The sequence below is a fragment of the Equus quagga genome, chromosome 4 (assembly GCF_021613505.1).
Source record: "Equus quagga isolate Etosha38 chromosome 4, UCLA_HA_Equagga_1.0, whole genome shotgun sequence".
NCBI classification, from domain to species: domain Eukaryota; kingdom Metazoa; phylum Chordata; class Mammalia; order Perissodactyla; family Equidae; genus Equus; species Equus quagga.
This window is the reverse complement of record NC_060270.1, coordinates 81,241,274-81,268,857: the sequence shown is the minus strand read 5'-3', so window position 1 is coordinate 81,268,857 and position 27,584 is coordinate 81,241,274. Positions and strand designations below refer to the sequence as shown.

General features: G+C 39.3%; 1 protein-coding gene across 1 annotated transcript in view; it reads right to left on the bottom strand.

The window, feature by feature from the left end:
* THSD7B (thrombospondin type 1 domain containing 7B) overlaps positions 1-27,584 on the bottom strand; it is a 675,055-nt gene that overhangs the window by 417,789 nt on the left and 229,682 nt on the right. Inside the window, exons 5-6 of the mRNA XM_046659574.1 lie at positions 22,282-22,437; positions 10,292-10,489 (exon numbers count right to left, since the gene is read on the bottom strand). Of these exons, the coding sequence (XP_046515530.1) occupies positions 10,292-10,489; positions 22,282-22,437 (354 nt within the window). The remainder of the gene's footprint in view (positions 1-10,291; positions 10,490-22,281; positions 22,438-27,584) is intronic.

Sequence of the window (27,584 nt, the reverse complement as noted above, 5' to 3'; positions counted from 1 at the left end):
AGTAGAGGAAGATGGGCACGGATGTTAGTTCAAGGCCAGTCTTCCTCACCAAAACAGAGGAGGATTGGCAGCAGATATTAGCTCAGGGTTAATCTTTTGCAAAAAAAGGAAAGTGAAAAACAAAAAGAGGTGGAGTAGGAGTGGAAGGATGGTCTCCTGAAGGACATTAATCCAAGTTTTTAAAGGATATGTAATAATTAATTAGCCAAAGGAAGAAGAGGAGGATGAGCAGCTCAAGCAGGGGAACAACATGATAGTGACTGTGCGGCAAATTACCACAGAGGTAACCAGTAGGAGTAGTACTTATTGTGAACTATACATATGCTTGTTGTTGATTGAAACCTACCTATGGAGTAAGAGAAGTATCCTGGTCTTAAGATACCCCTAAATTAATTTCAAAATACTTTTTCTTTCAGTTCATGTTTCTTTGAAATAAAATGTATGATTTCTCTAAACTGTTTCTGAGTTCTACTTCTTAAGTACCTCTCTATGAAAAATCATATAGTTCTTTGTGCATAGCAGACACTCAAGTCAATAAGTATGGCATGGCTACAACAGCACAAAGGGCTACACACTATGAATTCTTAATTGTGAATCATATCAATTAGATAAAGTATATGTATAAGTTATTTTAATTGATGAGTACAAAAAGTTCTTAAGTCTACGTAAAATTTTCTTTTAATTGATTTCATGTGGGATGGATGAGCCTTTCCAGGAGAGTTTTACTTCACTACATTTTCCTAAAAACACTCAAATGGGTACAGCACAGGTAAGCCTCTGACTGCCTTTCCTAATCTAGTCATTTTGGCTATCTTATCAGTGAAAATTACTTCATCATACTAGAAATGTGTTTTAATCCATGTTCTTTAATGTCCCTTTATCTACAGACAGGGAAAAGTAAGGAGATGCTATGTTAGCAGTAACCAGCCAAAGGCCATATAAAACAGCCAAATACCACTTTGAAATGCATTTCTGAAGTAGAAAATAACATTATATCCCCATGACTAACACTACAACTAATCCTCGTTAGTAATACTAGTGGAATTCACAACAGAGTAAAGAAACTCAGACCACGCCCAGGAAGTTGAAAGTAATAGGAAGGGTGACAATCTCACATTAATTCCTACTGAAAGGCTGGGTTGACCATTTAATCACATGAACTACATTCTGAAGTATCAGCGCAATCTACAATTTATTTTGCTTTCTGAATCATATGGAATGGGAACAGAAAGTGGATTGCCCAGTGAGAATTTCAGAAGACAGAGAAAAAGGAGAGAGTCTTTCTATGAGAAATATAGGCACACTCAGGAAGCAATTTACTCTACGCTATTTCTAAATATTATAAATCTGAAAAAATCAGACCATATTTCATCTGATTGTGAAATACTAGTGGGGTCGTGATGTGAATATAGTCATTTCTTTAGGTACCTCGGTAAAAGAGAAAAAAAGACACAAGCTATTTTGCAATATCTAGTATGTAACAGGGTGGAAAGAGGAAGTAATTCAAAATACAATACCTGTTTATCATCAGAAAACATACAGTAAATATTTTTAAAACTGCATTGCAGTTCCTCTCTCCCTAGCATTTAAATTGATTCACCAGTTTACATGTACTCCCCACCTTCTCATCCAACATGGATGGGAAAACTCTGATTAGAACAAGACTCTATTTTCCTCTTTTGGATTCCCTCACTGCCAAATATTATTAGAGTTTCACCTTTAATTTCACTGCGAGCCATCTAAATGAAAGGAAATGAGGGACTTGGCTGCAGGAACTCTCACATTGAATCTCCTTTGCAGTCTGATTCCTGTAGTGTGAATAGCAGCCTGATCTTATTGGCACTTTCAACTGCAATGTCAGGTTCATTTCAAAATTTAATACAACCTATTTGTCATCACCACACTTCCTTCAGCAAGAACAGTGACACCAAACTGCTACCAGTTGGTGGTCTGAAAAAGATAGCTTGCTGAAAACGAAAATTCTCTCCTCTAAATCTAAATAACTAATCTCACAAGCTATGTGTCTTCTGTTTCTGCAAGAGTACACTATTGCTTTCCACTATTTGATTCTTTGGTAATCCATCTAGGTAACAATAAAAAAATAAAAGAATATTTACTCACTGCTTGCTTTTGGAAAGACAGTAATATATTTCATGGATTTCAAAAATAACTTCCCCAGCAGGAAACAAGAAACAACAGATTAGAATCAATACTACTGTTGGTTCCGACTAACTGTAAAACATGCCTTTCACTGTTCTAGCCTACCTGTGTTACACACTCACATTATGAGGCTGCCCTAGGCCCCCTTCTGCCTTGAACAATGTTTTTCAAAGTATGGTCCTTGGATCAGCACCACCAGCATTGCCTAGGAACTTGTTAGAAATACAAATTCTTGAGCCTCATCCTAGACCCACTGAATCAGAAACTCTGCAGTAGGGGTCAGAATTTTATGTTTTATTTTATTTTATTTTAGGAAGATTAGCCCTGAGTTAACATCCATGCCCATCTTCCTCTACTTTATACGTGGGACACCTACCACAGCATGGCTTGACAAGCGGTGCCATGTCCACACCCAGGATCTGAACCGGCGAATCCCAGGCCATCAAAGTGGAACGTGTGAACCTAACCACTGCACCACCGGGCCAGCCCCAGAATTTTGTGTTTTTATAACCCCTCCAGGTGATTCTGATATGCACTGTCACTTTAGAACCACTGATCCAGAACAAAGAACATAAAGCAACACATTCCCCAAACACTTCAGGCTCAATTTTCCCACGCAAATAATCCTCTTAATAACCAAAAGAAGTCTGTTTTTCTTGTTCATATTTAGAAAAAATCCAATACACTCTGGAATCCACTGCAAAATGAAAATATGAATAAACTAGTCCTCCCATGAGAGTTATAAAATTACTTGATTGTTGGAAAACAAGACTCAGGAGGAGGTCTAAGTTACTGGCATTGCCTCACTGGGAAGGAAAGGGGGTTCAATAATGTTTTTTACATTTTCAAAGGGAGGACAAAAGCTGTATATTGAAGCCCTTCAGATAATACCAAATAATTGATAAATAGTGAGGGTTGCTCAAAATATTGAATGAGCTCTTATGAGAGACTATGTCATTTTTTCCTTGGAAGGTCATTCTTTAAATATTATCAATATGGTGTGATTTGAATTGGATCTTGCATCTTCTCTAGGAGTGGATCCATTAAACACCTTTCCAAGTATTCTTGTCTTGGTTTGAGTTGTACCATAACCAAACTCTGTAACAAAGATTCTTGGGTAAGTATTTATTGGGGAGTAACATCAGGGAATCAGTGCAAGAGTGAGGGGGATAGAAAGGGAAGGAGGCTGATCAAGGATGAGTGATGAAATAAGTCACCACTATGAGTAAGTGGAGCTTCATCTCACTGGGAACTCTAGGCCACAATGGAGAGCACACACTTCAAGGTTATTCCATCTGAGGGGCAAAGGAGCAGGTATTTATATACCAACTCTCAATCACTGGTTGAAGGCTGCTCCCTGGGATTGCTAGTTCCCTGGCTCTTCTGATTGCATATGAGAGCAAAGAAGGCTCCAGTGGCCAGAGAAACTCCTCGGGCAAAGAGATGCAGGTGGCATCAGTTGGAATTTCAGGCTGACATGCACAGAAACGGATGGCCAAGGGAATCTGGGAAGGAAACAACAGTATGTGTGTTAAGTGTGACTACGCCAAAAAGCCATTTCTCTGAATTTGCATCAGAAATATTAAATGTATGTCCATGTTTATTCTCCTCTGTTTTGATTCCTCTGAATATGTAGCAATATAGTTCTAAGATTCCCAAACCTTATGCAAAGGTAACTGTGTTTTTTTCCAACTCAAAATAGAAACATATAAAAAAATAATAATAGTCTAAGAAGAAAGTTTAAAAAAAGATATATTCCAATTACTATTATCCCTTTCAAAATGCACATCTTAATAAACTGCAAACTTATTTCAACTAAGGTGCCACTGCCCAAAACTTTTTGAATATTCACAGTTGAAATTTATTTTTAGAGGCTCTGTGTTCTCCATAGTGGCCCCAATTTGTATTGTCCCTTTAATAGGTTGATTCACTGCAGGAATATACTTGTGTGGCAAAGAAATACCTGATGAATAATCTATCCCTCGTCCTTCCTAAAATAGAAGAAAATAAACATTGTGCTGAAATTGCAGTTAGAAAATTTTGTAAGAAAAGGGAAAAAATATACAGAGGAGAAGTAAAGCATCACTCATTGAGCAACACGAGATACAGCACGATCAAAGGGTTTAGAAAACAATGACTTGAGAACACAAAAGCAGTTCTATTTAGAATTCTGGTGAGTCACAAAATATTCTGATAAATAACTTCTTATCCAAATGGCGTTTGACCTTATTCTCACAAGTGAGCCAAAGAATATTTCTTGAGACTTCAAGATAAAAAACAAAACAAAGCAAAGCTTCCAATTCCAATCATAGATTTTTTTTAAAAAAATTAACATTTTAACCTAACTCAGGTAAATGATTACTCTAGCATGCTTTCCACCAATTAAAGTCATCCTAGAAAAGGTACTTATGGTGTTAAAGCTTACAAGCACTTGCCATTTTAGCCAAGATTAAAGATCACATTTTTGGATTGTTCAAGGTTAACAATGGAAGGCAAGAACTCAAAGAAAAATGCCTCTAAAATGAAAAGCAAAGTCAGGTTAATGATCAGAAATCATTCCTCATGCTTTCTGTGCAAATATACATACCACTTAAGGAAAATATTTGCATGGGGAAGGTCCAGTGCAACTGTGAAAAATAAGAAACCTTGTATGCAAAGGAGCCTTGCAGCGACACCAGGAGACTAATTTCATGTACCTGTCAACACGAGAACTTTGTTCTTCCTGATGTATTATACTCTTTACCCGCGTGGGTATTTGCTTTCAACAAGTGCGGAATGTACGCTGCATTATCTCTGAATAGAGATGGTTGCTGAAACATACAGACATTGTTTTTGTTTCTCAAGACAGCTTATTTGGCAAGCTATGGAGCAAAGCAATGTGGTGAGTACTCAGGGTCTGACAGCTCCAGTAGGCAGGCTGGCATTTATCCAATGACCCTATAGTGTCATCTGCCCATTGTGTATTATGAACCCATGAAAGAGATAAGTAGTGGTCACTTCCCAGCTGCTAGGAATGCTGTCCACTGCCCTGGTATTACGGGGATTTTCCCAACCTTCTCTGGGAAGATGTCACACAGCAGTAAACCTTCATCAATTGTCAACGAAACTGAGCAACAACAAACCAGTTACATGTTGGAGAGACAAAGTTTAAAACACAGTAAATTAACTTGATAATCTAAGGGAGAAATACGTTGGGCTTTCAGTTTGCATCACACTCCATTTACTTTCAAATGCCCACTGTGAAATGTTGGAAATGTACTTGTCAATGAGATAAGAAAAAACTAGGTAGAGTTCTAGTTTCTATACTCAGTAGATTTCTATTGACCCTGCTAATGATAAGATGTTGTACAAAAGAAAGAAATCAAAGCTGATCCACCAATCAAAGTAGTGGAAATCAGATTCCAAATCAGAATACACATTCACGTAATCTATTATACAATTTTCTTCCTGAAAATAAATATTACTGACTAACAAATTGTTTGCTACTATCACAGACTGGGTGAGAAATCAGGAACTTTAGTGAGACTGATTGGACAGTAACAGTAATAAATCAAAGTAGAGAATGAGTCAAAGCCTATCTTCAGAGATAGCTATAAAAATTCATAGATGATGCCTTGGCTCTTAGACAGTCCAAAGTAGGTCACATCCTGAAACTAACCCAAAGTTTTAGGTAAATCAAATTGCTATTTCCAGTTACTTCCTGGCTTTAATGTGACATAGATTGTGTATTTTTGAAGTTTCCAAGCTAACATATAGTCTGAACGAACTTCTGGGGAGGAAATATGTCTTCCTAGTGGTATGAGTAATGCCCAACAAGACACTATGAAGAGTCCTATGGAATCTTGATCACAGCTACATGGAAATCTCTTGGCTCCACAACCTGAAGGGGATGTAAATATTTTGCAAGGATGCTGAACGTCCCTTTGGTAAATGGGATACCTGGAGGGAGTTAATATGGACAAGCTAAAAATAAGAGGTAAAGCAAGTTACCTTGCAAATCACAGCAAGCCTCAAACTGGATAAGATCTAACATGAGTTCATTTGTTTGTTTGTTTAATCAAAAAGAAGACATTTTCTTGCTCTCATCCACTTAGCTCTGAATAAATTCTGGAATAAAAGGCCTATGAAACAATTAATAAACTCAGAGTGATGAAAAGAAAACTACCAAATGTTACAAGGAAAGAAAATCACAGGAGACTTATTAAATATCTCAACCATTTTTTCTCTCCAAGCATTTAAATGAGCGTCAACAGTTCCATCAATTCCTGCAGCTACGGAAAGACAATGGTAATATGTGGAGAGTCAAACAGGAGCACTTCTCTGCCAAACTTCTATCATCAATCATCCGGAATCTCACAGAAGCTCAACTGAGACAAGTGCAACCAGAGCACATTTTCAATTTCTCACTGGACAAAAGACTGCTTCCACTATCAGGAGGTCAGCCTGTTCTCGTAACCATGACTGTGGCCATTGCCTCACAAATGAGGAAGGAGTCATCCAGGTATTTAAAAACCACAAAGACTTCATAGAACTGATAGGAACCAGCAGGAATTCTTACTTCTCCCCACAGAAATTGAGATTGTAGGTCGATGCTGAAAATTAGTTATTTCAAAGGAATAAGCGATAAAATTCTAGAACTGCTGTAAAATGGTAAAGTTGATATTTCTGTAAAAAGGGTTCTGCACTCAATTTCAAAGTGCAATTCTCCAACATCAACTGGGTATCATACCACTCAACTTAACTCTGACACCATCTATCCAGGAAGAACATCAGATTCCGTAGGTAAAGGGCTCAGTCCCACAAGACCACCCTCCACTTCAGATGCCAATTGCAAGCCTAGGTTCCTGTGCTTCTGACTGACCAGCTACAAACTGGAGGTTCCAACGACCCCTTCCAATTCAGGATGCCAATCACAAGTCCAGGTGGTTAACTGTACTTCTGAGCAACTGACTATAAATCAGAGGTTCCCATTGATGTGGGGTCGGTGAGCCAAGGAGTCGAAAGAAAGATTTCTTAGACGCTTAAGATCTGGCAGTAGTGCTCTTTTATTTAGAGAATGGAATAGCATGGGGACAGGACCCATGGGCAGGCAGAGCTGCTGCTGCTGCTGCGAGTTGAGGGTTAGAGCTAATTTTATAAGGCATGGGTATGTGAGTCATCTCTTTACAAGACAAAGGAAAGAACATGAAAAAAAGTTAAAATGGTATCAGTGCAGGTGGGGTCTGGTAGTTGGGTGATCCCATGACTTTTAGACAAGAATCAAATCGTATTAAGTAAAGGTCAGAAGCCACCACCCTAAATCAGTTACAAGAGATTGCCAGGCAGCAACCAACTTAAGTTCTTGCCTTCCCCATTAAGAGTTTCTAGGGACAAGGTCATCTCTCTTCTTCTTCCTGGTACAGAGAGGGAGGCATCTTTTACAGATAGAGATTTACCTTACAAATGTAAATGTGTCCCAACAAGGGCAAGTTCCATTCCTTAGAGCTTCCTTCCCTGTCCCAGTTTATCAAAAGCAATCAGCCCCAAACAATCCCAATGCCAAAGAGACATATCCTGGGGTGGCCAATTTCAGGTCCCTACAAGGTCATCCCCCCTTCCTTCACAAATGCAAATATCTCTCAAAGAGCAAGCAAATTCCAGTCCTCTGAGCCTGCTTCTCATCTGCAGTTTTAAAAGTAACCAGCCTAAAATCCTCATCACCCATGACTCCCTCCTTGGGTTTGATTAATTTGCTAGAGCAATTCACAGAACTCAGGGAATCCATTTAACTTACTAGATTAACAGTTTATTATGAAAGGATATAACACAAGAAAGCCAGATGGAAGATATATATAGGGCAACCTGTGGGGAAAGAGCGCAGAGTTTCCATGTACTTCTCTCCCAAAATCTTCATGTATTCACCAACCCAGAAGCTCTCTGAACCCTGTCCTTCATGGAGGCTCCATTACATAGGCATGATTGATTAAATCATTGGCCATCGGTGATTAATTTAACCTCCAGCCCCTTTCCCCTCCCCAGAAATCAGGGAGTGGGACTGAAAGTCCCAACCCTTTATTCATGCTTGGTTCCCTTGGCAACCAGCCTCATCCTTAGGAGATTTCCAAAAGTCATCTCATTAACATAAACCCAGTTGTGGTGAAAAGGGGCTTGCTATGAATAACAAGATACCCATTTCACCTCTATGAAAGTAATTTCAAGAACTGAGGACAAGAGAGGAAATATTATAACAAAAAATGCTCCCATTGCTCTTATCACTCAGGAATTCCAAGGGTTTTAGGAGCTCTGGCCCCTAAATGGGGACAAAGACCAAATATATACTTCTGTTTATAAATCAGAATATCACACTCTGCAATATTGAAGAAGACAGAGGACAAATTGTGAGAAATGCCCAGGCCTATGGACATAATATATCAGGTTTGTCAGGCCTCCAATACCTGCTAGGAGATGACAAAGCATGACAGTCATCTGTCATTGGGTCTCAACCAAATTATCTTCTTGTTTACACAGCTGGAGGTTGGGAGGAAGAAGTAGTATGGTTATTCTAATACTCATTCTTATTTTCAGTTTATAAAAGACTGCTTTCTGCATAATTCCCCCAGGACAGAACCCAGTAATAAATGGGCATTGTAAGCAAAATAAGCTTACAGCGTATTTTGAATGGTTCTGAGCCAGGCACTTAACTAATCACTTTTACACAACTAACATAACTCTCACAACCTGAGAGTGAGAGGGAAGTTTTATTATCTCCACTTTACAGCTGAAAGAAAGATGCCTCCACAGTTACATAATTTTCCTGAGATCATCTAGCAGATGAGTAGCAGACTTGAAATTCCAACCTGTCTGACTATAGAGCCCAGGTTTTAAACCACTATATTACTCTTCCTGAATTCAAAGAGAAGCATTACAAAAGTGATTTTATTTACCTCGGTTAATAAGCTGCATATATGTTACCACAATTCAAAAAGTATTTGATAATATGAAAAGTCAATATTTGTTTTAACTACTTAGTCAAAAAAGACTATAGCTAATATAATCTGTCGTCACTCTCTATTTAATTAAACAACCACCTGGTTTTGTGAGGTAACCAACTACATAATTTGATAAAATGTCTGATTTGGGCAGTCAGTGATTAAAAAAAGAAGGAAGGAAGGATGGAGAGGAGGAAAGAAAGAAGGAAGTGAGAGAGGAAAGGGGAGAAAGGCTGAGAGAGAGAAAGGAGAGGGGAGAAAGGAAGGAAGGAAACAGGAAAATGCATTGCTGAAGGTCATCCTGTGTGGGCGTTAATATCCATTATGAATCCACTTTGTAATTTCCTTCCATTCTGTGACTGACTTCACTTCATATTTCAAAACATCTCAGTCCACACACCAAGAGCATTAGAAATGGGACTTCTCATGATAGAGCTGATTAACAGACACACTCCATATTCTTCCAAGAGACTGAATTTTTTTAACTGTAGGATAGTTTTAAATGTCACTTTCTGATTTTCATGTGACTTACATATTTTCTAAATCATATTTCATTTCAAACAACCATTATACTAAAAGCGTGGTGATGAAGGAAAGACACCATTGTTAATAGTTTTGTAAATCTTGACAACTTATATTTAAAAGCAGTTCTTTAGAAATGTTGTCTTATGTCTAGAACTGATTCTGGTCTAATGTTACATAAATGAAAAGATATAGCTTAGTATTTTTTTTCTTTTTAACTTGGAGGGAGTTGCAGCCCTAGAATCTTTACAAGATAGTATTTGTTAATAATATATAAAAGCATGTTACATATCCACTTCAAAAGAGGCAAGTAAAACTTATTTTGCACTGATAAGTTGAAGACTACCCAGAGGATTTCTGTATTCTATTCGTATTGATAAATTAAAAACTCCAGAGAAATCTCTAGGTTCACTGTATTGCATTTAGGCATAATGAAATAGTGTTCTTTTGTCATGGAGTATGTGGCCCCATATTAAATCAAGCCAGCTTGTGTGCAGCAATGTGTCACTTGACTTAAACACAAATATTCAAGGATAGGAAGGACCATGTTTCCCTCCCTCGTGAAAATGACCTGGTGGAGAGTGGTGATGAGCCATCTGGCAGATATGACTTAACAGTCCTTGTGTTTCTTGGCATCATACCTTGGTCATTCTGGCAGACAGCCTTCAGGATGCGATGTCCCAGGCCACATTTTCCATGATCAGGGATACAGATCCCTTCAGATGCCAGCCATCGATAACACATTGGATCCTCACAGGGAACAGATTCCACCAAATGAGGGCAACGCCCTGCAGGCCCTGTGGATTCCATGAGGACATGGCGCTGTCTCATTCTAAAGCCTAGAAAGAGAAAAAGCAAAAGTTCCACAGGATTCCATCCTCATCCAGCAAAGGAAAAGGAACAGTAGCTAGGAAAGAGATAAAACTTTTATTTGAATAGCTATAGCTCTAAAGCATGCATTATTATGATGTGTTTTATTTTGTGGAGAATAGGAGGATAAGAAAAGGAAGGGAAAGAAACGGAAAGAACTAGAGCAGGAAATCTGTCTTCCAAGAGTTTACAACCTAGGAGCAGGAGAGACTAGACATAATCAGAAGGATAATAAGCAGCATATGTCTAATGGTATCAATAAACCAGTAAAAATAAATAAAGACTTACAGAAATAGCCTAAACATAGAAAAATTCAGGTTTTGTTTTTGCTGTTGCTTTTGACATTCTCATTACTGTGTATTAAGTCGAAATACATCTATATGTCAGCATATCTATGGTGCCTGGACATTCACAGCTTCGTGCCCTGAGATTTCCAGGTCAGCCTGCCTTGTGAAGACAGTATCTTTGGACTGTACTCCCCACACTGGACAGATGTGGGTGTCTGGACTATTATTCAGTTAAAAAAAAAAATGAACTGTGAGACTAGGGCCCAAAGACCACCCATAATTAGAACATAAATGGACCTTACATGTTATAAGCTTACACAGTCACAATTTTAATGTCATAGGAGTCAAGCAGGTACAAATTGAGGGAAATGGGTTAACTATGGACTGTTGGGAGGGGTGAGGTCTGTGGCTAAATGGAGAATGTGTGCTTGCTCTAAAACGATTGGCTATTATGCAGATTCCATTGACTGTCGCCCTGAGGGAATGTGGACTCCCTGTTGTCAAATCTTTCAGTCTGGTTTAAGAAGCAAGAAATCCAAGTTATGTTTTATTATTATACGAAATCTCCCTGTTTTTAATGATGGAAACTAATTTACATTTAAAAAAAAAGTGAGTGAGAACTAGATAAAACCCTTCAGTCTGAGTTTTCAATTGCTGACCCTCATGATATATCACTTCTAAAGGCTATGCCTACCTTCCATGGATCTCATATTTTATATTCCATTCTTTAATATTGCAAATTCAACCAACAGATTTAATTCTTTTAATTCCTTTTTTTTAATGAAACCAATCTGATTGCATGGTAACATTTTAAGTAATTATTATTCATTTATTCCTTGGGGTAAGTAAAAGAAATAAGATACTTTGATAGGAAGATAGAGAGCATTCCAAGAATGAGAGTTAGATACCTCACCACTCTTCCTACAAGAGGAGGAGAGAAGGACAAGTTAGGGAGCACGAGAGGTAAAAAAAGCCAGGTATATCTCTCTCCCAGTTTTGCCAGGGCCATGCCTATTTTCCCACCAATAGTACAAAATGAAAAGTTAGAAAGCTCAAGGTGTAGTGGGCAAAAGACTGGTTCCTCCTAAATAGCACAGCCAAGGAGGCAGAACAAACTGACACATGGTTTTAAGCCACAAGAGGGAGCCGAGCTTCCTTAGAATATTGCAGAGCTGGGCAAGTATTTTAGATAAAAAGTCATAAGTGTCTTATTTGGGCTTTCTTGGGCTTGGGTTAATCAATGCCCTCCCTTTAAAAGAGGCTCTTAGACTCTTACATAAGGATCAGCCACCTGTGGGAAGGCATCATTCAGTCAATCAGACACCACGTTCTCAAGGCATTGAAAATATTAAGATCAAGGGTGATTAAAACAATAGATGGCTTCTGCCCTGCTTCCTACCTCCAAGTCTATATCATTACTTAGTCATAATAGAACCTGTTGAAGGGCTCAGCTCCCTTCCTGGGCCACCTTGAGAAAAGATGCAGGAAACACACACACTTCTAAACTACACTTAATGAACATCCAACTGTAATGACCTCTGAACCCTTGCCGCCACACGACTTGGATGACCTCTATCCTTACACGGAATGCCCGTGTGCTGCTTATTTATTGTCTTATGTTTGTGGGTGTTTAGTTTATATCTTTGAGCAGGACACGGTACGGTTCTCCATGATTTACATTGTTTGACAACCTGCTCAAAAACTTCGCAGTCTTTACTGAGGAATTCTGGGTGTCCTATTACCAAGAGCTTAATGCCATTGAGGGGCATGTGCAGTTTTCCTCTGTAAATCAAGTTGCATCCGTCTCACCATAAATCTATAGATTACATCTCCTCAGTCAATAAATTCTCTCAGTCTTTCATTTGTGGTGCCCTTGTCCTGACTCTAACTAGGATCAAGTCACAGCACAAGCTCAGCATAAAACAAAAACCTTGGATTCTCTTGTGAGCACTTAACTTTAAGCACACTCTGGTGCTCATGCCTGTAATAGACAGCAGGCTTCCCCCAGGTGCTTCTGTTCTGAAAGATACACAACTGCCATGTCCACAGTGGCTGGGGCCAAACAACCACTTACCTTCCTTTCCTAAATTCCATATTAATCAGATAGCATCATTCGGTAAACATTAACTGCCATATGTAGATCACTGTAATGTACTGAGGGAAGCCACAGAAGGAAGAGAAAACATAAATCAAATCTTCACAGAGCATATACTCCAAAAAGGGAAAAAAGGCACATGCATTAATTAATCACCGATCCTATACCAACACTGTGACAGCCACTTTACTTATATTACCCCAAATTAGTAAATCCTCAAAACTATTTCATCAGTTACTATTCTCATTTTACATATGTGAAAACTAAAGCTAGAAGATACTTTATTACTTCTGCAAAGGCACGTTACTGATTAAATGAATATGTATGAAATTCAGCCGAGGTCTTTCTGAGCCATTACCTCCTTACAAGAAAGGATTCAAGTCAGCTCTTGCGCAGGATGTGTTCTTGCCCCGCTTAATGCAGTGAATCTAAAGGTACCACGGATCAGCTCCTTAAACTAAAGGTACACAGATTAGATAGTGGAATTTCAGCCACTGGATAGCAAAGAGTTATAATAATCACTTCCTGACCACAAATTCAGTTCACCTTTAGTGAAACTAATATTTGTAGGGTTTTATTTTTTTCTATGAGCCCAAGGATTTCGTATATATTTTACTGGTTTAGTGTATATTTTACTGGCGATCATTAGGAAACAGCAAATCGTGGGTCAGGGAGAGAAAAGGAAAGAAGCACAAACGGTAGAAGGGTTAATGTTCTTTAATTGAAGCCATGGGAAAGTTTAAGGAAGCTCAGGAGGGTAAATCCAGGTCTGACGACTGTATTTCTTCATGTTCTAGTGGCCCAAAGTGTCCACGTGAGCTTCCATGCAGCTATCCAGGGCCAACACTGTGTCCCTCCACCAACTCCACTGGGACAGGCTTGAAGCAGAGCCAGCAGGTTGACCACAGATGACAGACACTTATTCCATCTTAAGCATTCCTTTTGCTCCTCATCTCTGGCAGCCTTGGACATTGGGTAAAAACTCTGAGTCAAAGGACCTGAGCAGACTGAATCTCTGATTCCAACTCTCTAGAAATCGACCACTATTCCTGCAGGGGGTAACATTTTATAGTTTCATTACTTACACCCTGTTGTGAATATAGAAAATAAGAAGAAAGAATGATAAGGTAACCGTGAGCACGAGAACTCCCAATGCTTAGAATGAGAAGTAGGCATGGCCCCCCACCAGCCCCAACACACACAGACACAGATAAAAAGAAAAAGAAAAAACTATTAGCGTATGTATTACTGTAGCCACCTCTTATCTGCAGTTTCACTTCCAGTGGTTTCAGTTGCCCATGGCCAACCGCGGTCTTAAAATACAGGCAGACCTCGTTTTATTGTGCTTCTCTTTACTGTGCTTTGCAGATACTGCGTTTTTTACAAATTGAAGGTTTGTGGTAATCATGTGTCGAACAAGTCTGTCAGGGCTGAAGGCTCAGATGACGGTTAGCATTTTTTAGCAATAAAGTATTTTTTAAGGTATGTACATTTTTTTAGACATAATACTATCGTGTACACATAGACTACAGTATAGTGTAAACATAACTTTTATATGCACTGGGAAACCAAAACATTCATGTGACTTGCTTTATTGAGATATTTGCTTTATTGCAGAGGTCTGGACCAAACACGCAATATCTTCAAGGTATGCCTGTATTAAATGGAAAATTCTAAAAATAAAAACTTCATAGGTTTTAAATTGTGCACTGTTCTGTGTAGTGTAATGGAATCTCTTGCTGTCTCACTCCATCCCACCTGGGATGTGGAACATCCCATTGTCCAGTGTATCCACGCTGTATACACTGCTACCCACCTGTTAGTCACTTAGTAGCCATCTCAGTTATCAGAGAGACTGTGGTGGTATGGCAGTTCTTGTGTTCAAGTAACACTTATTTTACTTAATAATGGCCCCAAAATGCAAGAGTAGTGATACTGGCAATTAAGATATGCCAAAGAGAAGCCATAAAGGGCTTCCTTCAAGTGAAAGGTGAAAGTTCTCAACTTAATAAGGCAAGAAAAAAATCGTATGCTGAGGTTGCTAAGATCTGCAATAACTTTTATTACAGTATATTCTTATAATTATTCTATTTTATTAATCGTTTTTGTTCTTAGTCTCTTACTGAGCCTAATTTATAAATTAAACTTTATTATAGGTATGTATACATAGGAAACAATGTGGTATATATGGGGTTCAGCACTATCCGCAGTTTCAGGCATCCACTGGGGCTGTTGGAAGATATTCCCCTTGGATAAAGGGGGGATTACTGTATCTGTGACAAAGCAAAATGATTTTCTAGACTTCTCATTAAAGGTACATCTATCGAGCAGGCAAGGATGGAAAATGGAAATTTTCCCCATTATTGTTATATAAGATATCAAATATGTCACTATTTTCTTATTTTAGAGTGTTATCTAAATTGATTTGTTTCAGAGAATAAAAGACTATCTTTGTAAAGATAGCCATGGCTTCTCAGTTGCAAATGCCTTTTCCCATGGGGATTTTTAGGACTTTAGGCATGACGACTGGGGAAGGAGGGGATATTGTATTGGAGAAGGGAAGGAATTCCTAAACTCCTACCCTGAAGGAGTCATCAATTGTGACATTGTATCAGCAAGACTCCATTAGTTGCTCTTTAGAACAACTTCTGTGAGCAAGAGTGCCTTTCTATAATATGTCTGAAAAGGACAAGGATGTCATACAAATGTATGCCTATGTATCCAAAAGAATTTTTAAAAATGCATTACACCTATGTGTAGAGTTCAACCAAGGTTATTTCTCTTTCATATATCTCTAATTATAACTCTCTGGGAGTGTATCAAAGATAAAGCAATGAATGCTGAAACCTGATCCAATTTAAATTCCCCTGAAAGGCATCCCAGCTTCACTTGACAAGTACCAACCTGCCGAGTACTGTTCCCTTGTCCACCTGTCACAGACCTGATGGAAGGTGTGAAGACTGGATACAACGGCTGGTTTTCTAACGTACTGTGAATGGCTGACAGCCACGAGCCTTAGATGATTTCTGATTGAAAGGTGTTAGCCTAAGAATAACAGCCATATGAAGATAATTTCTGCAATAACTAATTTTTTCTATTAGATAATAGAACATTTATTGCTTTCCCACCCTTTCCTACTGTTGTTGTTTTTTTTAATATGAAAAAAAGGAACATGCCAAAGCAGTAACACAGTGACTGGGACAAAGACCAGTGAGGAGACAAAAGTAATTATCTCCAACTTCCCTCATTTATTTTCTTGCTATTGTTGTTTGCTTGTTTTTTCCTCAAATTCTCCAACTTGTACAAATATATATATAAAACATCTAGGAAAGTATGAATATCCTAGATTTCTGCTTGGAGGTTCACTGCATTCTTTAGGGTAGGGAATTCAAATGTGAAGCTAAACACTCCAGTTTACAGCCCAGAGTTCGGTGATGTTTAATGCATTAGTCTGTGTACTCCAGCCTCCATGGAATTCTAAACTGCATTTAGTTGGCACCAGTGAGTGACTCTGGCTGGACCCATGGCAGGACCATGAGACAGCCCGAGATGGAGAGGATCTTGGACTTCATGCTCAGGAGTCAGTAGAAAGAACAAGAAGATTACTTACTGTCATCACAGCATGCTTAGACTCCTTGTAGGCACAGAACTACTTCCCTAGAGGGAAAACCCCATTCTTTATTCTTCCCAAAAGGGATTACAGGCAGGTGGTCTTGGCAGGCTTTAACAAGACCTTAAAAATCAAAATTCTCTCTGCTCTAGGGAAGCGTTTATAAAACAGCAAACTCCTGGACCTGAATGACAATCAGTGCAGCTTACACTCTCTCCTGTCTGTGCCTGCTTAGTGCCCAGAACAGGTCATTTAGCCCCAGTATGGGCCCTATAAAACAGACTAATTCTCATCAATCCCAGCATGCCCCTAAACTCTGCAAGAGGCTGTGGTAACAATTCAGGTAAGAAGTTCTTCTGTCTCCGCCCTTTCCTTCAGCCCCAGAGGCTGAGCCTCTCTTTGAAAAATTTATTGTTTGGGGCAAAAACACACATCCCAGTTACTGGGTGCTCTCAAGCTATTCTTGGTACACCCTCCTTTTTCTCACACAACTGCAATCTACTTTCCCTCTCCTTCCAAAGGCAATACACTGGTGCTAAAATGCATCTCATACCTGAGGTCTTATCTCCTACATCAGCTCTATGATTGCCCCTCAAGGTTAATGGTTCCCATTAGCCAATGTGCACATGGGCAGAGAACTTCTCTGCAAACCCCAGGGCTGGACTTATCCCTTTCTTTAGGCTTTTAGAGGAAATCACTAAGGAAGCCTAGTGTTTGAAACGGCACTGGACTGAGAAGACAGGAACCCAGGTTCTTCATGTTGGCTTGGCCATTATTAAATCTCTATGGGATTTAGGACAAATTGCTTTACTTCTCTACACTTTAGTTTTGGCATTTTATTAAGTGTTGTATCCTTGCTGAGCCTAAATGCTGCTGCAAATTTGGGCAGTATATTGGTTTCCCAGGGCTCCCAAAACAAAGTACCACACTCTGGGTGAGCTAAAGCAACAGAAATGTATTGTCTCACAGTTCTGGAGGCTAGAGGCCCCAAATCAAGGAGTCAGTAGACCCATGCACCCCTGAAGGCTCTAGGGAAGGGTCGCCTCCATGTTGCTCTCCTAGCCTCAGTGGTTGTAGGAAATCCTTGGCATTCCTTGGCTCGCAGAGGCACTACTCTAACATCTGCCTCTGTCTTCACATGGCCTTCTCCTTGTGTCTTCTGTGTCTCTGTATCTTCACATGGCACTCTCCTCTGGTGTATCTCCGGGTCCAAACTCCCCTCTTTGTATAAGGCATCAGTTATTAGAACAGGGCTGACCCCAATCCAATAAGACCTCATCTTAACTTCATTACATCTGCATTAACTCTATTTTCAGATAAGGTCATATTCACACGTACTGGGAATTAGGATTGAACACATCTTTTCAGAGGGCACAATTCATCCCACAAGAGGTGATATCCAGTGAATGTTGAACTAGGGTGTATTTTCAAGAGTTGACTTATACAATAGGGGTATAGGGGCCAATGAAGAAAGTTTGGAGATAAAAGCATCTTGGACAAATGGGGCAAATGGAGGAGGTGGAATGTTGTGAGTTTCCCAGCTAAATTCCATGGACTAGTTCTGAGTTATGTGGAAAAGGAAGACTGAAATAAAAGTTGAAAGCAGTTTTTCACAAAGGGTTTTGTGAAAATTTGGCTCAAGTGAGAAAAATTGCAGCAGAGAATTAGGAAAAGGAACATTCTCTGAATTGCTGTAGGGGGTCTATGGCACAGAATAAAGAGGACAAAGCATTTAATAAATATCTACTAAGTCTGACCCCAGCATCGCTTCTACCTTTTGTAGTATCAGCACCTCACATTTCCTTGAGGGAGTCGCCCCTCCCCTACTCTCAATCTGTGATGCTTAGATGGAGCTGTCCCTTCAGTGGTGGTCACATGCCTAGAACCTGGCTACTTCAGCCCCACATCCCTCAGAGTAACTGGGTCAGGGATGAGCACATGACACAAAGCAGCCAATGAGATTCAATTGCAAGAATCTTTCTGGAACTATTAATAAAGACATTTCTTTCTATTTTATCTACTATCTAAAATGAAAATTATCTTTTTCTTGTGGTGAGAATTTTTAAGATTTACTTCTCTTCAAGTATACAATACAGTATTGTTAACTGTAGTCACCACACTGCACATTAGATTCTCAGAACTTATTCATCATATAATTGGAAGTTCGTACCGTTTGATTGATATCGGCCCATTTTCCCCACCCTCTAGCCCCTGGCAACCATTACTCTACTCTTTGTTACCAGGAGTTTTTAGAATCCATATATAAGTGTGATCATCCATTATTTGTCTTTCTCTGACTTATTTCATTTTGTATAGTGCCCTCAAGGTTCATCTATGTTGTCACAAATGGCAGAATTTCCTTTTTATGGCTGAATAATATTCCATTATATATATTATATAATATTATATGTAATATATAAATACTACTAATATAATAATATATTATAAATATATATAATGTTCCATATAATATTTATGTATATTTATAATGGAATTATATATTGAAATTATATATATATATATATATAAAATGGGATACATATATACATTTATCACATTTTCTTTATCCATTCATCAATTGACAGACACTTAGGTTGTTTCCACGTCTTGACTGTTGTGAAGAACGCTGCAATGAACACGTGGTACAGGGAGAGTAGATCTTTACAGTGAGTAAAGCTCTCACCACACACACACACACACACACACACACAAAAGGTAACTAGGTGAAGTGACGGATGTGTTAACTAACCTTATTGTGGTAAATACTTCACCATATACATATGTATATCAAATCACCACACTGTGTACCTTAAAACCACACAATGTTATATGTCAATAAAGCTGGAAATTATATCTCAATAGAGCTTGAAAAAGCTGACCATAAAAAATAAGATATCATCTTTTATAAGATACCGTGTTGATTTTATTACAATATTTTGGAGAAAAAAATACCTCTACATAAAACATACTTATTGATCTTGTGACACAGATCTAGAAACCTAAAACATGTAAAAAAGAGTGGATCTAAGAATCAAGGAAACAGAATTTTTAGCTTCATTCTCCAATTTGTGATTTGCAGACCGTGTTGAGGTTACCTTGTCTCTGAAAGCTTAGATATATTGAAAGACATTCACGATCTGCCCTACTGAAATCATAAACAGTTTTATGCACTTGAGGTTAGATTATTAGGATGAGATTAGGGGTGCCTAATTTTTTGTTTTGTTTTAAATCAAATGTTAGTTGGATAAAATAATGCTTGAATATTTCCTCCAAAGAAACAGAAAACAATTAACTATATTACTGAAATGATTTAGAACAACATCTCATACCAGAATTTTTGTTAACAAACTTTAAGAAATAGATGTTTCAAATCAAAACATTACAGAAATTTGTTGTTGCCTTGTAATCCATCAGCCTGGGACATGAATAATCACTGAAAGGCAGATGCTAACTGGAACTAAATCTACTAACAAGACGGATATGCAAAATTTAACAGTTGAAAAAAAAGAGAAAATTAACGCTGGTCTCTACTTCATAGAGAAGGTCTGCCCTAAACTGAATCTAATACAGAGAGAAGGAGAACTAAGAGATGGAGAGAGAAAATTGCAAGTGGAAAGAGAACACAATAGAATAGAAGATTGTAGAAACAGAAGATTGTAAACAGAAAGAGAACGAATGAGACAGACTGAGACCTGTTGATCTCATTGATACTTTTGTGTGCGGCCCTACCTTCCTTTCAATTTTTAGCTAGATGAGCTAATAAATTCCCTTCTTTAAGCTTATGCCAGTTTAAATTGGGTTTCTGTCACTTCTTGCCAAAACTGTCCCAAATAATATAAGGCCTATTTGGCCTGGTGTGGGTTCTACAGCTTTGAAAGCAAAGGAATTCAGTGTTCAATGCAGGAAAGTTGTGCCAATACGGACAGCCATGGCCACAGCAGCTGGGGGAGCCTAAGTGTGACCTCAAATGACTAGACAGCAAACTTAAAACAGATTGGCACAGGTTGAACATAAGAGGACTGGTTCTAATAACACATAAGTCACCCTGACGAGTCACATATGCAACTACAAGAGATTTAAAGGGTCCAATTATACATGTGTGGATCACAAGACCACAAATTATGGGTATTAGTATTAATGGGGACTTATTTGTACACATAAGCTGAAGAGGCTTGGGGAATAATCTAGTAACATGTCTAATAAATGAGTAGCATGAGCTATACCCCTCCTATACCCCCCACCTGCTCCAGGTTCCATTGAAATCCAGATTTCAGATTTCAATTGTTTGATAAAAAAATTAAAGTCAGCTTCTTCCTGCCCTAGATTCAACGTACATCCTCCTCTTCTGCCTTAGAACAAAAGAATCAGAATAAAGAGAAAAGTCCAGGGATGTGAGTGTGTGAAACTGGGCATGCACATGTGTGCATGTGCGCATTCTGGGGAATTCTGAAATGTGAGTTTTCTTTTTTTTTTTTTTTTTTGAGGAAGATTAGCCCTGAGCTAACTACTGCCAATCTTCCTCTTTTTGTGGAGGAAGACTGGCCCTGAGCCAACATCCATGCCCATCTTCCTCTATTTTTTTTTTTTTTTAAAGATTTTATTTTTTCCTTTTTCTCCCCAAAGCCCCCCCCCGGTACATAGTTGTATATTCTTCGTTGTGGGTCCTTCTAGTTGTGGCATGTGGGATGCTGCCTCAGCGTGGTCTGATGAGCAGTGCCATGTCCGCGCCCAGGATTCGAACCAACGAAACACTGGGCCGCCTGCAGCGGAGCGCGCGAACTTAACCACTCAGCCACGGGGCCAGCCCCCCATCTTCCTCTATTTTATACGTGGGACGCCTACCACAGCATGGCTTTTCCCAACCAGTGCCATGTCCACACTCAGGATCCGAATCGGCAAACCCCAGGCCACTGAGAAGCAGAATGTGCAAACTTAAGTGCTTCGCCACCAGGCCGGCCCTGAAATGTGAGTTTTCAAGTGGATGCAGAATTAAGCTGAGAGCACCAGTTTTGGTGCATCAAGTGCTTGGCTTTGTATTTTTTCTTTGCATGTGATAACTAGGATTAGTGATTAGCAAACACAACCTAACTTCTGGAATGTCCTTGGATCTCATTTCTCTCAGTAAAGAGAATATTTCTTTTTAGCACTGCCATTTAAGGGAAGATAATATCAATACAAACTGAAGTGTCAATGAAAGAGAAGTCAAGATGTCACCAAAAAAAGAACTTATGAAGATAGAGATGTGTCTATAGCAGCCAACTAAAGAAAACAAGACTCCAGAGGTCTATAAAATTCAACAAGCGCATAAAGTTTGAAGAATTCATGTTAAGCCTGAGGAAAACATCAAAAAGTAAACAACATACATAAATGCCCCTCGTAAAAATCCAAAATATAACATCAAATCCAGCATGTGGAAATCTGAAAATAAAGGGAGATAGCAAAACAGTTGTTTCCTGATGTGTTTACAGAAATCAGGTCTAATATCCTCAGTGTAACCATACATATAGGAAACAATAAGTTCTACCATTTTTGAGTAATAGTTACTTCACCAGCCATGAGCCAATTGGAAGGTCAATCAAGGTCAGATTCTGTGCTCTACAGAAACATCCCCAGTGGCCTCCCTAATAACTGAATGCTATCAGGCTTGAGCCAGTTATCTAAATTTTACAAACAAATACTGTCTTAAGCAGGCTTAATCAGCTACTTAGCTACCAGAATAAATGTGTGTACACTGGAAATAAATGAAGCACACGCAAACAGGGCACTCACCTTTTCTCCCCTGAGGATCGTGGCAGTTCTCATGGACACACAGGCCCCAGGCTGACCAGGAAGATACTATACAGTCTGTAGAGCAAGGGATATTGCAGAGCTGAGAGGCTGATGGGGCAGGTCCCAAACACAATGTCTTTTCCACAGGTCTAGAGACTGAAGGACAAAAAGAATAATGGCCCATGTCACATTCTTCCGACATCCCTAAAATTGTTCTGTGTTTATTTGTGTGCCTGCCTTGCCCACCTCAGCTTTATGGTTGAAAAGAGTAAATGCAAACAAAACATCAACACTCTCCAATATTGGTTGCTTAGCTCCACAGTATTAGTATTTTGGGTGAGGAAAAGCAAAACACACAGTGACAAAGGGTATGCACCTGAGTTTCCTGCTTCACAGAGTATTCCCTGGGAATTCAAGAGAGGACTGGAAACACAGATACAAATTATCTAGAGTTATGACTTAAAAAAAAATTAAATGGCTTTGTGAAGTTTCAAGATGAGTCTATCTTGACTATATAAATGACTGGGTTGCTGTGGAAAAATCAAAATCGAATCCCTGAGGTGGGATGTTTAGCATAACCAATCTACTGCTGTTACTCCCCTGAGGGGTGGAGCTCGTGAAGACACAGAAGAATAATGCTTCTTGGAATGAGAAGAAAATCAAGATCTGTGACTGCAGAATTACCCCCTGGAAGTCAGTTTCATTAGTAAGGCTACCCAAAGGCACAAGAGTGTCTGAGGAGCTATGGAGAATGCCAAACTAGGAGCCCTCCAGCTCTCCTGTAGTTCTGTAGCCAGAGCACACCCAGAACTGAGTCACTTCAGGATGCAGTAACTATCTGTCCATCAGCGTCATTCACCAAGTGTCCGATCTATGCAGACCTATTCTGGGCACCATGAAATTACACAGACGAAGGAGAAGACAAGATCCTGATCCTTGTGGAGTTCATAATATAATAGGAGCTGGGAGAGCAATACCTGAAAATGACACAATAAAAGAACAGCTACATGCAAAACTACACTTGCATAGAGTGACCTCACGCTAAGAAGGTTTTGCAGCAATTCAGAGCTTGTGAGAAAACGGTTTAAGTTCAGACAGTTTTATCTCATGGACTGGCTTATACTATTGTCTAAATATTTTCTCTCTGTCATTTTCATCAGTTAAGCAGATTAGAAATGCTTCAAAGGCAGAGAGTGGTGTGAGAGGATTGGGAGATGAACCACACCATCTACTTTGCTGCCTCCCTCTTTGCATAAGAAGTGAGCTAAATCCGGGAAAGTTGCCAATGCATCGCCTCTCTGACCAGCACAACTTTGAACCTAAACCAAAACAAGAGCAAAATTTAAAAAAAAAAATACTGTCATGAATAAGTTGTAATCCCTGGGGGAAAGAGTGTTTGTAATGAACAATGGGGCAGCTTGAGGTGATTATTCCAGTAAGAAAGGAAAAAAAAAATGTTTTGTTTGCAACTAATTCTTTTACAGTTTACCAAAAATTTGAACTGACTTAAAACAAAAGGGAGGGGCAAAGCAAGATTGTCAAAGATCACAAGCCAAGTGGAGGAGACAGGGAAAGGAAGAGAGAGCAGATATTGGGGTAATGGAAAGGATTGCCTGAGGAGAGGAGGTAATCAGACAGAGATTGTGCTGGCGATGACAACAGCGAAATGGGGAAGTTGGGGTGACCAAGACTGAGGATGTGCCTAAGAGACTGATGAGCCAGCTGTAGAGAAGAACCTGTGAGATGAGGAAGGGGTCTGTGATCCTTCCCTAGAAGTAAGCAAGGGAAGATGCGTGGCACAGCCACTCCCTGAGTACATCGTGCATTCATTCCACAACCACTGAGTACCCACTCTAAATCAGGCCCTCTTGGATGATGTCTGCTTTCAAGGAGTTCTCAGTCGAGAAGGGAAAGTCAAGTAGTACATTAACAAAATTGATGGAAAGAGATGCTTCAGAGCATTGTGTAAGTAGAGAGCTGTATAGCCAGAGATCTTAAGGCAGACGTGTGTTTAGGTCTGGGCCCATGCCTGTGAGCGCGTGTTCTCACAAATCCAGACTTTAGGTCCAAAAACAAAACCTCAGTAATGATGGGAAAGAAAGTGGGGTATATAAACTGATTCATCTAGGTATTTAATAAACATTTATAGCAAATGCCAGGCACTGGTTACAAACATCAATTTATTTAACTTGCGTAACTTTGAGAGACATACTATTATTATCCCTAGTTAAAAAATGGGGAAACTGAGACACAGAAATGTTTACTCACTTGCCCACATTCCCAATTAGTCAGCAGCAGAGCTGGGATTTTGGATCAAGGCTGTCTGGCTCCAGAGTCTGTCTCTTAACCACTGCATTACATGGCCTCGTCATCGGTCATTCAGCCTACATCGATAAGCACCTACCATGTGGTAACATTGTGTTAGATGCTGAAGCCAGAATAGTGAATAAAACAAATAAGGATCCTGCCTTCATGGAGCCCATATTCCAGTGTGAGCTGATACTAATCATACATGAGTCCATGAGCCCCAACAACAAGACTGGAAAGGCCTTACTGCTCCTTCCTTTCCTTTGTCACGGATGTGTCCCTGAACACCAGACAGACCTTCAGTGTCTGATGAGCAATGCTGAGAAGACACCACAAACCTCTCAGCTCCAAGACCTAGTAGACACTTGCTGCCACAACCTCTATACTTCAGGTTGAGCCCTGCAATTGAAACTAGTCAATACCTCAGCCAATGCCCAGGTACACAGTAGGCCTGCGCTAAATTTAGTAAGAAGCTCCAGAATGTCTAAGCAGGAAAGGCTTCAGGTTAGCAGCGCAGTTGGAAAGAGACTAGAGAATTTGTCCTGAAGTTGTGTTTGTCAAGAACACTGTGTTTACACAAATATGATGTTTATTTGGCTTATTTTTGGAGGGCTGCTGAAGATTATTGGGAAGTGTGAGGTTAAGCCCCCAGAGATCCCCTCGATAAACACCTGTCAACTGGTTGACTATTGGACTGCAGGGCTAATGGTACTGCTGAGATCTGGAAGTAGGGAGGGATGTGGTGTACTGGAGAAGGACAGGGAGGGATTTCCCTGGGGACTACTAAGAGACATAACTGAAGGTCCAGGAGTGGGAATGAAGCCATTTGTCACAGCATTCATGCCTCTTCAGCACCTGCTGCTTTGACGGACAGTAGATCTTAATCCATATCAATAAATTCTTCTAGTCCCAGGTGACATGTCTAAGATGCTTCATTTAGGCATTGAATCAATGTGCTCAGGTCAAACTCTCTCTCTGTCAGACCCCCCGGGCTACATTTGCTCCAGAAATAAATCATGAGTAAGTCACAAAGCACTTACCAGCTTCAGACCACTTAGATAGTCATCTCCTGGAAAGTAGTGAACACAGGCTATTTCTACGCCTATTGACTGTTAGAGCTAGATGGGAGCTTTAGAGCTAATTTAGTATAATTCATCAATTTTACTGAAAAACTGAGCTCCAAAGACCTTAGGTAGTTTCTCTATGTTCACTCTGCAAGTCCAGGGCACAGAAAGATTTGAGACTTGTCCCAGGTGACTTACTCCCCTCCACCTGTCCCTCTTGGTTTTCCTTCCATGGAATGAAGACATCAGAAAGGAAAGACGAGGTTGTTTGTACCAAGGATATTTTGTTTATGAATCATAGTGACCAGAACTGAAGACAGTCAGTAACATGACAGATGCAAGGTATCCATAAAGGCTGCAGGCTCAACTGAACCCTTTAAACAAAATCCAAATCCTCCTCTCTTTCACTGCTACTTCAAGACCCCTCCAAACCCCTTCTCAGACCTCCCTCACCAAGTAGAAGGTCGTAAGACCAAAATTTACTCCACTTCAAACAACTATTTAATTTTTTCATATGTGGCTGTTCACGTTGTAATAAAATTATCTTGCAGGTGGACGGGGGGTCGGGGGGAGTCATGACCTGGGCCACCTGGAACTGGATGGTCTGTGCAGTTTCCTCTTTACGGAGCCGTCATTTCTTCTTGGCCAAACTCCACTGGTTATGTTTCTAAGAAGAATTGCTGCTTTTCTACTCACCTGCACTCCTCTCTCTGAATCTACAGACTGAAATGGCTGTATTTCTATTTACTAACTCTGTCTTCTCTAATGCAATGAATCCCCGTTCTAACCAGCGCATTTACTGAGTGCGGGGCTGTGCTTGTCCCACTTTTTCAGGCTTGAAGTCTTCTGCCATTCCTGCGTTGACCAGTTCCCTGGACTAGATACACAATAATCCAAGGTCTTAGAGGATATTTAGGTTTTTAGGGAGTGATGATAGTCCCTGTAGAGACCTTTCACGGTCACAAAGTGTTAAAGAGCCAAAATAACTTACATCTCGGATAAATTGAGATTGCTACACAGCAGTACCTGTCTAAATGCTAGGGAATATATTATAGTATTCTAAGTGATCGTACATATGCAATAGTCATTAATACTCTGGATATTTTGGTGCCTAACCTGGAATTTTTCATTTGCAATAAGTAATTATTAAATTGACCTGCTTTACAAGAAACGTGGAAGTCTGCTACTCATGATTGCAAAGTTGCCTTAAATAATGAATTACTCCATGAACAGAATATTAATTAGCAAAGGGAAAAATATGCTGGGTAGGTAATATGTTTAATGTTAAAAAAACTGTTCTTAATTCTAGAAATGTACAATGTTCATGATTTTCCTTAATGACAAGCTGATTTCAGATGAGCATACGAATTCAATCAAAATGAATTGTAATTAAAAAGAAAAATGCCTGTTGTGATCGTTGCATGTGACTACCATTGTAAAAAAAAATGAGTACTTTCACATTTTTTCCTTTGAAAGGAAATCAAGCTCTAATCCAAACTAATTTGAATTAACACAGAAATAAGTTGGCAAAGATCCACTAAGACTACATTCTCCCTCACCTCTATTGATGGCCATTTTGTAAGACCTAAATTTCAATATCTTTTAATGCCTCAAAAAGAAATTAAACTGAAATTGAAGTATAATATTTAATTAATCATAATTAATAACCAGGCATTCCTCCCTCGTTCGTAAAAAAATGAGTTATATTTGCTTAAAGGAAAAAGAGTTATCACAGGAGTCAATGGCATTTTCGTGTTTTTTAATATACCTGTTATTGGATGGAAAATCAAGTCAGTCTTTCAAGATTCAGAAAGTGTTTGAGGCAATTCTGCCATGGCATAATTGAGCTCACCTTTCCCTCTGGAAAGAAAGACGTATTTTGAAGATGGTCAAGGATAGTCACAAGATATTGATTTTTTCTAGTATTTTCAA